Below are 12130 nucleotides of genomic sequence, written 5' to 3'. Positions count from 1 at the left end.
TTCCCAGGTTCATGCTAATGTTCAACCCAGTCAGGAAAGTAATGTTAAAAGTATATCATATGTGACTCATGCTCATTTCATTTCCTATCAATGTCGCAATTTAGAGTTGAGCGAATAGGTCAGAACTGTATATCTAGAGAATTGTGCCATGGGATATTGCCTCCCTCCAGTTTTTAATGGCTTCATTATGCAGGGCTTTAGCACTAGCCATCTTTCTCTGTGGCTCTTTTTCTGTCTGACACACTTTCTTCCTCCTCTACCTTCCCTTTATTTATCCTGTCACCCATTGCGTCTTCCTTTCTTTGTTTAGCCATTTGCTCAGTTTCTTCATTCTTTCTTAAACAAAACAGACCTCACAACCTCTGAGGATGCTTGCCATAGATGCAGGCGAAACGTCAGGAGAGAATGCCTCTAGACCATGGCCATATAGCCCGAAAAAACCTACAACAACCCAGTGATTCTGGCCATGAAAGCCTTCGACAATGCATAAATAAAAATAAATAAGAATGTGGCTGGAATTATTTCAACTATGGTATATGCCCTTATACTTGAGGTTTTTATCTACTTCTGTCAACGGTGTAACAACAACAAAAAATAAAAAACACTTTTTAAAAAACTTAACAAACAGAAATGACTGTTTTTTTAAAAAAAAAATACCACAAATTATTGCAGATTGATAACACTTTAACTGAGAAAATATGCCATTAATCATCATTGCAGCTCAAGAAGGAATATGGACTACTGTAACGCCCTCTACATTGGCCTTCCTCTGTCGGTGATCTGGAAGCTCAAGTTGGTACAAAATGCAGCTGCTCGGCTTCTTGCGGGAATTCCGATGAGATGCCACCTAACACCAATCTTACTACAGCTGCATTGGTTACCAATTGAGCACCAGATCACTTTCAAAATGATGGTACTCACCTTTAAGGTCTTGCATGGTCTGGGGCCGATGTACCTGAGGGTCTGCCTCACCCCCTACCAACCTCAGAGATCCCTCCGTTCTGAGGACCAAGATCTATTGGAAATTCCCAGTGTCAAGACCTTGCGTCGAACAGCAACCAGATGCAGAGCCTTTACAGCAGTGGCACCATCACTCTGGAATACTCTGCCACCTGAAATCCGTGCCTTGCGGAACTTATAAGCTTTCCGCAGGGCATGTAAGACATATCTGTTTCGACAGGCCTTTGATCTCTGATATTGCTGTTTCTAAATTGTTTTAAATTGTTTTTAAATTGTGTTCGATTTTAGCTTGTTCTTGTAAGCCGCTCCGAGCCCCAGGGGAGTAGCGGCATATAAGTTTGAATGATAAATAAATAAATATTCCCAGGTGGGCTATTAAACTGACCAAGAAACTTGACTCCCTGCTATTGAAATATTTTTGCTTCTCTGCACAACTACTGAAATTTGAAAGGGTGGGTCTGTCTTTTCTAAAGCAAGGGGAGGAGAATGTTTTGAGACAGAGAGTGGCACCCCATGGGCAAACTTGGCTTACAAGAGATCACCCAAGGACTGGGACCAGGTGCTTTCCAGTGTTAGCTAAATAACTGCCGGAGGTCCATGTTCCACTTGCCCAAAGTAATGAAGGCATGAAGCGTGTCATTCTTTTTTGTTGCTCTTCCCTGTTCAGTTTGACCTATTCCTGGAAGCTATCCTCTGAAGAAGAAATTATCTATTTCACATCACTGCAATCTCTCACCCTTGGTCCAGGTGGCCCTGGTGGTCCTGCCGTGCCCTCCAGTCCTCGAACACCCTGGGAATCAAGTCAGAGGATTAAGATCAAGGCTCAGTTGGGGAAAACAGAAAGCAATTGATTCAGATCACAGCTCCCATCAGGGGTGTACTATCAGGACCAGAGGCAAAATGAAGGCATTGTCCTCAAAAAAGAAATCTCTTCTCCCTCCTGAAGTTTGCCTCCATTCCCAGTTGAGTATTTAGAACTATAATTTAGGCATCCAAATAAACAGAGAAAGCGAAGTTATCAAGAGAATACAAACATAGCAATACAAGGATTCAATGCTAAGAGTTAGACGGCCGAAAAAATATCATTTGGAAGGGCAGAATTCTTAGCTGGGTGATAACTCTTATCCTTCTCCCTCCCAGTTACATCTCTGGCTCCTAACTAGGGATGGACTTACAATTCCTTCAATTTATCATAAAATGCCATGCGTGGAGACAGAGGCTTACTTTTCATAGAATCATAGAATCAAAGAGTTGGAAGAGACCCCCATGAGCCATCCAGTCCAACCCCCTGCCAAGAAGCAGGAATGTTGCATTCAAATCACCCCTGACAGATGGCCATCCAGCCTCTGTTTAAAAGCTTCCAAAGAAGGAGCCTCCACCACACTCCGGGGCAGAGAGTTCCACTGCTGAACGGCTCTCACAGTCAGGAAGTTCTTCCTCATGTTCAGATGGAATCTCCTCTCTTGTAGTTTGAAGCCATTGTTCCTTGTCCTAGTCTCCAAGGAAGCAGAAAACAAGCTTGCTCCCTCCTCCCTGTGGCTTCCTCTCACATATTTATACATGGCTATCATATCTCCTCTCAGCCTTCTCTTCTTTAGGATAAACATGCCCAGCTCCTTAAGCCGCTCCTCATAGGGCTTGTTCTCCAGACCCTTGATAATTTTGAAGGATTTAAACATGCCTGGCGCATTTACCTTTGAGCCTTGGATTCCATCCTTGCCTGGGGCTCCTTGGGGACCCATCAGACCCTGCAAACAAATGGAACTGCCATTCAGAAACTATGTTTCCATGTCAAAGCAATGAACAGCACCTGGCTGCCATCCTGGATGGCTTTAAAAGTGGATTCAAAAATACATGGAAGATGGAGCAATCCATGACAGCAAATCAAGATGACAATACATCAAATCGGTTCTGTAATATCAGTGTTTTGAAGAGCATGGAATGCAGGGAGAAGTTGCATGCATCTCCTGGTGGACATCCTAGAGAAGTGTTGGTAATATGTGCTAAGAAGGCTGAATTGGCCTAATTAAATATTTATTTATTTATTTGGGAGCCCCCAGTGGAGCAGTGGGTTAAACTTCTGAGTTGCTAAACTTGAGCAAAAGGTCACAGGCTCGAATCCGGGGAGTTGCATGAGCTTCCACTGTCAGTCCCCGCTTCTGCCAACCTAGCAGTTCTAAAACATGCAAGTGTAAGTAGAGCAATAGGTACTGCACTGGTGGGAAGGTAACAGTGCTCCATGAAGTCATGCTAGCCACATGAACTTGGAGGTGTCTACGGACAACGCTGGCTCTTTGGCTTAGAAATGGAGATGAGCACCAACCCCCAGAGTCAGACATGAGTAGACTTAATGTCAGGGGAAAACATTTACCTTTTTATTTATTTATTTACAGTATTTATATTCTACCCTTCTTAACCTGAAGGGGACTCAGGGCAGATCACAATGCACACATACACTGCAAACTTTCAATGCCGTTTTTAAACAAGAAGACATACAGACAGATAGAGGTCATTCAGCAGCTTTTCCAACTTCAGATCCTGGAGGTTGCTCAATTCCAGCCACAGGGGGGAGCTGTCACTTCATCCATTATGATGCCGAGCCTTTTTATCATAGCATTTCTTCCTTGCTCTTTGATCTTCATTTTTATATCAACTTCCCTGTTTTAAGCGGTCCCTAATTTCTCTACTCACAGGACAGTTGTTTTAGAACTGCTTAGGAGAACAGTAAGCTGGACTATTAACAGTCGGGAGTTCAACCCCAACTCAGGCTTCAAACTTGCCACCTTCTGGTCAGCAGTGATTTATTGCTGCTAGTGATTAACCAGTTGTGTTACAGCCCGGCCCTTCCCAACCCAACATCATGTAATCCCCCCCTCACCCTCTACAACTGGATGTTGTAGTTCTACAACTTCCCTAAGGCTTTGTATCACCTCCAGAAATTGCTCCAAACTCCAATTAGCTGTCCAATAAAGTCTACTAGAGGTCAACTATAGGCAGAACTACCAACCCACCACCATGCCCTACTTGTTTCCACCATATGATGGCACCTCTATTTAAAGCATCACAAGATCACTCAATGTTGTCTTGACAAAACACTACCACTACTGAAAAGAAGTGTGTTTGACAAGGACAAGATAAGTCCTCTTTCTATTTTCTAAATATAGGCATACTCAGCACTGCATCACATTTCCATTTTTTCCCCAATCTAGAGGAGATTTGAGAAGTGCAGAGCAAGTGTACTGCTATGCGGTGTTGTTCCCCTCCTTATTACCACTTGTATGCCATTCATTCTTGCCCAAAGTCACATACATTCTCCCTTTAGTTTACTCAGTTGCAAAATCTCCACATTTCTTTTACTGACCTTCTAAAGGGACTCTTTATGTTTCAGATAATTAATGTTTGCTACAAATGAGGACCTTGGAGTCAGGGGGATACTAAGCCAGTGAAAAGTGCTGCAATGGGATTCCCTCACAGGAAGAAGGATTGTTTAAAGTGGAGCTAGAAAGCAACTGGAACAGATCTTAAATCTTGCTTAGGAAAACTGTCAGGCACAATATAAATAATTGGAAATCAAAAGGCAAATGATGTATGTCTTCCAATTACCTGTATCCCTGGGTTGCCGTTGTCTCCTTTGTCCCCTTTAATACCCGGTGGCCCCTTGAATTAGAATACAACAAAAATTATAGATTTTCTGGAGAAGGGGAGAAAGATGTGCTTACACAAATCATTCTAGCTTGCAGCCATTCACAGATGAAAATCAGGATTTATTTATTTATTTATCATATCAGGGGCAACCAGACAATTGTATTACATTTCTAACAGAAGAAAACAAACAAACAGACAAAACACAAAATTTGCAAGCTTGGTAGCTGATTAAATGTCCTTTGACCAGTATCTGGCCACTTGGAGTGCCTCCGATGTTGCCGCAAGAAGGTCCTCCATTGTGCATGTAGCAGGGCTCAGGTTGCATTGCAGCAGGTGGTCTGTGGTTTGCTCTTCTCCACACTCACCTGTCGTGGATTCCACTTTGTGGCCCCATTTCTTAAGATTGGCTCTGCATCTTGTGGTGCCGGAGCGCAGTCTGTTCAGCGCCTTCCAAGTCGCCCAGTCTTCTGTGTGCCCAGGGGGAGTCTCTCATTTGGTATCAGCTATTGGTTGAGGTTCTAGGTTTGAGCCTGCCACTTTTGGACTCTTGCTTGCTGAGGTGTTCCAGCGAGTGTCTCTGTAGATCTTAGAAAACTGTATTGTCGAAGGCTTTCATGGCCAGAATCACTGGGCTGTTGTAGGTTTTTCCGGGCTATATGGCCATGTTCTGGAGGCAATTTTTCTCCTGACGTTTCGCCTGCATCTATGGCAAGCATCCTCAGAGGTAGTGAGGTCTGTTGGAAGTAGGAAGCTCTTAGAAAACTATTTCTTGATTTAAGTCATTGACGTGCTGGCTGATACTCAAACAGGGGATGAGTTGGAGATGTCGCTGCCTTGGTCCTTTCACTATTGGCTGCTACTTCCTGGTGGATGTCAGGTGGTGCAATACCGGCTAAGCAGTGTAATTTCTCCAGTGGTGTAGGGCGCAGACACCCCGTGATAATGCAGCATGTCTCATTAAGAGCCACATCTACTGTTTTAGCGTGGTGAGATGTGTTCCACACTGGGCACGCATACTCAGCAGCAGAGTAGCATAGTGCAAGGGCAGATGTCTTCACTGTGTCTGGTTGTGATCCCCAGGTTGTGCCAGTCAGTTTTCATATGATATTGTTCCTAGCACCCACTTTTTGCTTGATGTTCAGGTAGTGCTTCTTGTAGGTCAGAGCATGGTCCAGAGTGACTCCCAGATATTTGGGTGCGCTGCAATGCTCCAGTGGGATTCCAGTGGGGGACACGAGAGAAGCCTCCTCACAGGATTGCAAGACATCCGGGTGTCCCCTGGTCAACGTCTTCGTAGACGGCTTATTCTCTCACTCCAGAAGCGACCAGAAAATCAGGATGAAAACCTCTGTTTTTCTAAGAGTCTTACTGTCACAAAAAAGAGGGTAACTTTCAAGATATAGTAGGAGTTTCAGTGAGAACAAGAACATGCACAACCTGCTCATGAGAAAGCTGTCTCCTCTTCCCCACATTCTTCTTGCAAGAGTCAGAAGTGGTTGTCTAAGGATGTTTTTACGCTGTAGAATTAATACAGCTCAACCCCATTTGAACTGCCATGGGTCAATGCTATGGGAGTTGCAATTTGACATCACTCTTTGGCAGAGAAGGCTAACAACTCTCATAACTCCATAGCATTGAGCTCTGGTGGTTAAAGTGATGTCAAATTGCATCCAGTTTGATGCACTCTATGTGCTCAATCCTGTTCAGATTTTCATGACATCCCAATTGATAAAATCTTGGAGTAGTTATTTCCAGGGACCAAATTTTCCAGAACCACCCAGTGGTTGTGCTTCCAAAACAACAAAAACACCCAAATAGATCTTGACTTACGATAGGACCCTGCACAGTCAGCCCTTGGGAACCGGGAGTTCCTTGATGTCCTCCTGGACCTTCTGGTCCCACCTGACCAGGTGAACCTGGCTCCCCCTAAATCAATCAGAAACAAATATATATACATACATCAAAGCATTAGTATCTCTTCTGCAAGGTGCACTATCTAACTTGTTTGCAAGGACGAAGCTGGTCATATGGTCAGATCTCATTCTGAATTCACCATCCAACATAGCTATTGACCATTTTGCCTATGGACTTCCAGGTTTTGGAAACTAGTTAGTTATTTTTCATAATAATCTTAGTGCCTAGAGGGCAAAACACATTCTTCCTGCATATGAGGAAGCAGGCTTATTAGGGTAAATCTAGACCAGTGTTTCTCAACCTGGGGGTCGGGACCCCTGGGGGGGTCATGAAGGGGTATCAGAGGGGTCTCCAAAGACCATCAGAAAACACAGTATTTTCTGTTGGTCATGGGGGTTCTGTGTGGGAAGTTTGGCCCAATTCATTGTTGGGGTTCAGAACATTCCATGATTGTAGGTGAACTATAAATCCCAGCAAGTACAACTCCCAAATGTTAAAGTCTATTTTCCCCAAACCCCATCAGTGTTCACATTTGGGCATATTGAGTATTTGTGCCAAGTTTGGTCCAGATCCATCATTGTTTGAGCTCACAGTGCTCTCTGGATGTAGGTGAATTACAATTCCCAAACTCAAAGTCAATGTCCACCAAACCCTTCCTGTATTTTCTGTTGGTCATGGGAGTTCTGCGTGCCAACTTTGGTTCAATTCCATTGTTGGTGGGGTTCAGAGTGCTCTTTGTTTGCAGGTTAACTGTAAATCCCAGCAACTATAACTCCCAAATGACAAAATCAATCCCCCCGCCAACCCCACCAGTATTCAAATTTGGGTATACCAGGTATTTGTGCCAAATTTGCTCCAGTGAATGAAAATACATCCTGCCGATCATTATTTACATGGTGATTCATAATGTTAGGGTTATGGTTGGGGTCACCACAACATGAGGAACTGTATTAAGGAAGGTTGAGAACCACTGATCTAGACTGTAGAATTAATGTAGTAGTCCCCACTTTAACTGCCATGACTCAATGCTATAGTATCCTGGGAATTGAAGTTTGACAAGGTCTATGTATTGCTGAAGGCTTTCATGGCCGGAATCGCTGGGTTGTTGTAGGTTTTTTGGGCTGTATGGCCATGCTCTAGAACTTTGACAAGGTCTTTAGCCTTTTCTGCCAGAGAGAGCTGGTGCCTCACCAAACTCCAACTCCCACAAGTCCATAGCATTGAGCCGTAGCAGTTATAGCGGTGCCAAGCTGCATTGATTCCACAGTCTGGATGTGCCATGAGAACAAGAAAAAGTGAGTTTTCTTTTAATCTTTAAATATTAGGAAAAACTTTTCATTGGTAAGAGCTCTTCAGTGGTGAAATAGCTCATCTTGGAAGGTGGTGGCTTCTCCTCTGTTGGAGTTTTGTTAAAAGAGTTTGGATGGCCACCTGTCAGGGATGATTTAGTAGTGGCTTCTTCCACTGGCAGTGGGTTGTGTTGGATAACCAAGTGGCCCCTTTCAATGCTACATTTCTATGATTGTTTGCAAAGCCATCATAAGCATTTGACCAATGACAGAAGTACACATTTTGATTCAAAAATCCTGATTTACATTCTGATTGATAGTTTATCCCTGGTATTCACCTTATGTTAAAACACTATTATGAATCTTCCGCTTTGATCAGAAAGTCCAATTCTACATTGTGGCATATCTCTCTTTCAATGTGACATGTGAAAGGACAGAACAGACGCTGCCAATGTTGCGATGATGAATTTCAACATTTTCCAAAGCTTTCAGCAATGTAGCATCAAGGTTGCTGACTCTTTTTATCTGCTGATCTAGAGCAGAAAGTGAGCTCATTTCTGTGGCTGTCATGCTGATTTGGGAGGCAAAAAAAACCCTGTCATAGATTTAATAGCAGAACTGTAAGATTGAATAAAAGAAAAGTCAATGAGAAGACACCATTTAAGTGGCCTGGAATACTTTATAGGAAAATCCTTTATGAAAAAAAACATAGACATGCTTTCTCTCTAACAACGGTGTCCTAAATTGGAGTGGCCAAAGTGTCACCCAGGACCCATATGCAGCTTCTTAGGCCATTATGAGAAACTCAATTCTTCCAACTCTCAATTTTATTTTACTTTATTTTTTGGATGAAGATTATGTAAAGACATTTTCTATGTGTCTCAGAAAAAGTGGAAAATAATTCATAGAATCATAGAATCAAAGAGTTGGAAGAGACCTCATGGGCCATCCAGTCCAACCCCCTGCCAAGAAGCAGGAATATTGCATTCAAATCACCCCTGACAGATGGCCATCCAGCCTCTGCTTAAAAGCTTCCAAAGAAGGAGCCTCCACCACACTCCGGGGCAGAGAGTTCCACTGGCTCTCACAGTCAGGAAGTTCTTCCTCGTGTTCAGATGGAATCCCCTTTCTTGTAGTTTGAAGCCATTGTTCCGCGTCCTAGTCTCCAAGGAAGCAGAAAACAAGCTTGCTCCCTCCTCCCTGTGACTTCCTCTCACATATTTATACATGGCTATCATATCTCCTCTCTTTAACTTTAATTTTCTTGGTTCCAAGTTGTTTTAAGACCAAGTGATTTTTTTTAAAAAAAGAAAGTTCATGCCTGGCAGGGACGAGAGACAGGGCCTTCTCAGTGGTGGCCCCTCGGCTGTGGAACGCCCTTCCTACAGATATCAGGTCGGCCCCCTCCTTATTGGCATTTTGGAGGAAAGTGAAGACCTGGTTGTTCAAACAGGCATTCGATTAGGCAGTGTAACTGATTATAGGAACACAGAATAATGGATGATGAGATTGGATTCTGATTCTATTGATGAGACGTGAATGATTTGTCATATTGATGTTTAATTGTTGTTATGCTATTGTTTTTAAATGCTCCAATGGTTTTGTAATGTGTGTATTGAAATTGCTGTTGTTAACCACTTTGAGTCTCTTAAGGGCTGAGAAAAGCGGTATATAAAGAAAGTAAATAAATAATAATAAATAAATAAAGTAATAAAGTTTCCATACATTTTTGCCCATTGCTCATTATATCTTGGAATCTTTTTTTTGGGGGGGGGGGCGCTTGCAAAATCCTAGCTAAATTGCAAAATTTGAAAAATCTCAATATAGTTAATAATAAACATTTTGAACAGCATTTTAAACTAAGGACGAGAGAGAAATGCAAAGTACTCTGAGGAAGCAAAGTCATTTTGGCAAGTGATGTAGATCATCTTATAAGTGCCTCTCCCCATTTTTTCCATTAAAATTTCCAAAATGAAAAAATAAATCAGAAAAAATTGCTGCTGCCTTGTTGGGTCTAATCGTTAAGGATAACGTTCATTCTAGAAAATATTTATTTTAGGAAAAGAAAAGAAAAATATGTGAGCAATGCCTGATGGTGTCCAGAGTCCAAAGTCCTTCTTTGGGCTGTATGGTCACATTCTTTGATCCCATGATTTACCCCAGATTTGAATCATAATTGAATTAGATATCATAGCACTCACCTTGGGGCCAGGTTCGCCCTGTTCTCCTTGAGGTCCTCTCCTTCCAGGACTACCCTGTAGAAGACAACCACAAAACTGATTCCCAACAAAAAAATCTATTCCATTGTTGAACTGTGTTTACAATAAATAAATTCTTCCTGATGTTTACATAGGCAGAACCCCTTTTCTTGTAATGTGAATCTATTGGTTCATATTCTGTTGTCACCTGTCCGAACGGATTCTCCCCTATGAACCATCAAGATTGTTAAGATCGTCTGGAGGGGCCCTGCTCTTGGTCCCACCAGTCTCGCAAGCACACCTGGTGGGGACGAGGGACAGGGCCTTCTCGGTGGTGGCCCCTTGGCCCTGGAACTCCCTCCCACTGGAGATTAGAACTGCCCCTTCTCTCCTGACTTTTAGGAAACAGGTGAAAACCTGCCTCTGGAAACTGGCATTTGACGAGTGAGTCAATAACTCGTGGCTATATGGATGGATGGTGACGAACAACGATTTTATTGTGTCGACTTGGCCATTGTAATTATATGATTGTATTTTTGGTATTTTAATGTGTTAGTGTATTATGGAATGTGATGTTTTTAAATGATTGCTTGTGATATTATTGTTGGAAACCGGCCTGAGCCCCTCCACAGAGGTGAGAAGACCGGTATACAAAAGTTCGAAAGAAAGAAAGAAAGAAAGAAAGAAAGAAAGAAAGAAAATAAGGTAGGGATGGTTGCAAAATCCTATTAGTTTACATGCTTCAGTTGTTACAGTTTTTAATATAAACTAACCTAATCTATATTGTAAAATTAATGCAGTTTGACACCAATTTAACTGCCATTGAATCATGGAATTTGTAGTTTCCTGAGACGTCAACATTCTTTGGCAGAAAAGGGTAAAAACCATGCAAAACTACAGCTCCCAGGATTTCACAGCATTGAGCTGTGGAGGTTGAAGTTGTGTCAAACTGCATTAATTCTACTACAGTGTAGTCAGGAATAAGCAAACAGACATGGACTCCAAAACACCTGGAAGGCTGAAGTTTGTCCATGCCTAGTTTAAATGCATCTCTAATATGCCTTTAATAGAATAATAGAATAATAGAATCAAAGAGTTGGAAGAGACCTCATGGGCCATCCAGTCCAACCCCCTGCCAAGAAGCAGGAATATTGCATTCAAATCACTCCTGACAGATGGCCATCCAGCCTCTGTTTAAAAGCTTCCAAAGAAGGAGCCTCCACCACACTCCGGGGCAGAGAGTTCCACTGCTGAACAGCTCTCATAGTCAGGAAGTTCTTCCTCATGTTCAGATGGAATCTCCTTTCTTGTAGTTTGAAGCCATTGTTCCGCGTCCTAGTCTCCAAGGAAGCAGAAAACAAGCTTGCTCCCTCCTCCCTGTGGCTTCCTCTCACATATTTATACATGGCTATCATATCTCCTCTCAGCCTTCTCTTCTTCAGGCTAAACATGACCAGCTCCTTAAGCCGCACCTCATAGGGCTTGTTCTCCAGACCTTTGATCATTTTAGTTGCCCTCCTCTGGACACATTCCAGCTTGTCAATATCTCTCTTGAATTGCGGTGCCCAGAATTGGACACAATATTCCAGGTGTGGTCTAACCAAAGCAGAATAGAGGGGTAGCATTACTTACTTAGATCTAGACACTATGCTCCTATTGATGCAGGCCAAAATCCCATTGGCTTTTTTTTTGCCGCCACATCACATTGTTGGCTCATGTTTAACTTGTTGTCCACAAGGAGACAACAACTAATCCTGAACTAATACAGAAAACGGGGCACAATTATCCAGCATCGCTTCATATTTTGTGATTCTGTTCTCTGATTAAAATGCACTGAAAAAGGAAAAATGCATTCAGCATAATAGAAAACATGCATATATTACTGAAAAGTCTCACAAAAAAGATGCACATTAGGGGAATTACAATATGAAAATGTGCATAGATTTTTTTAATGCATTCATGGACTAATACAGAAATGGGATGGGATGAACTCAGTGGAGGGGGTGGGGATCTCAACAAACAAGAAGAAAATATGAGTACATTTCTCATCCACTTCAAATCGCACACACACACACACCCCGCCATCATCTGACACTGAAACCTGGATGAACCTGACCTGACTTT

General features: G+C 42.5%; 1 protein-coding gene across 1 annotated transcript in view; it reads right to left on the bottom strand.

Moving 5' to 3' along the window:
* COL20A1 (collagen type XX alpha 1 chain) overlaps nucleotides 1-12130 on the bottom strand; it is a 184717-nt gene that overhangs the window by 29542 nt on the left and 143045 nt on the right. Inside the window, exons 29-33 of the mRNA XM_067468230.1 lie at nucleotides 10010-10063; nucleotides 6436-6531; nucleotides 4564-4617; nucleotides 2655-2708; nucleotides 1697-1750 (exon numbers count right to left, since the gene is read on the bottom strand). Coding sequence (XP_067324331.1) covers nucleotides 1697-1750; nucleotides 2655-2708; nucleotides 4564-4617; nucleotides 6436-6531; nucleotides 10010-10063 — 312 coding nt within the window. The remainder of the gene's footprint in view (nucleotides 1-1696; nucleotides 1751-2654; nucleotides 2709-4563; nucleotides 4618-6435; nucleotides 6532-10009; nucleotides 10064-12130) is intronic.

Source organism: Anolis sagrei, chromosome 4 (assembly GCF_037176765.1).
Source record: "Anolis sagrei isolate rAnoSag1 chromosome 4, rAnoSag1.mat, whole genome shotgun sequence".
Taxonomy (NCBI): Eukaryota; Metazoa; Chordata; class Lepidosauria; order Squamata; family Dactyloidae; genus Anolis; species Anolis sagrei.
Note: the sequence above shows the minus strand (reverse complement) of the source record. Positions and strands in the feature narration are given on the sequence as shown.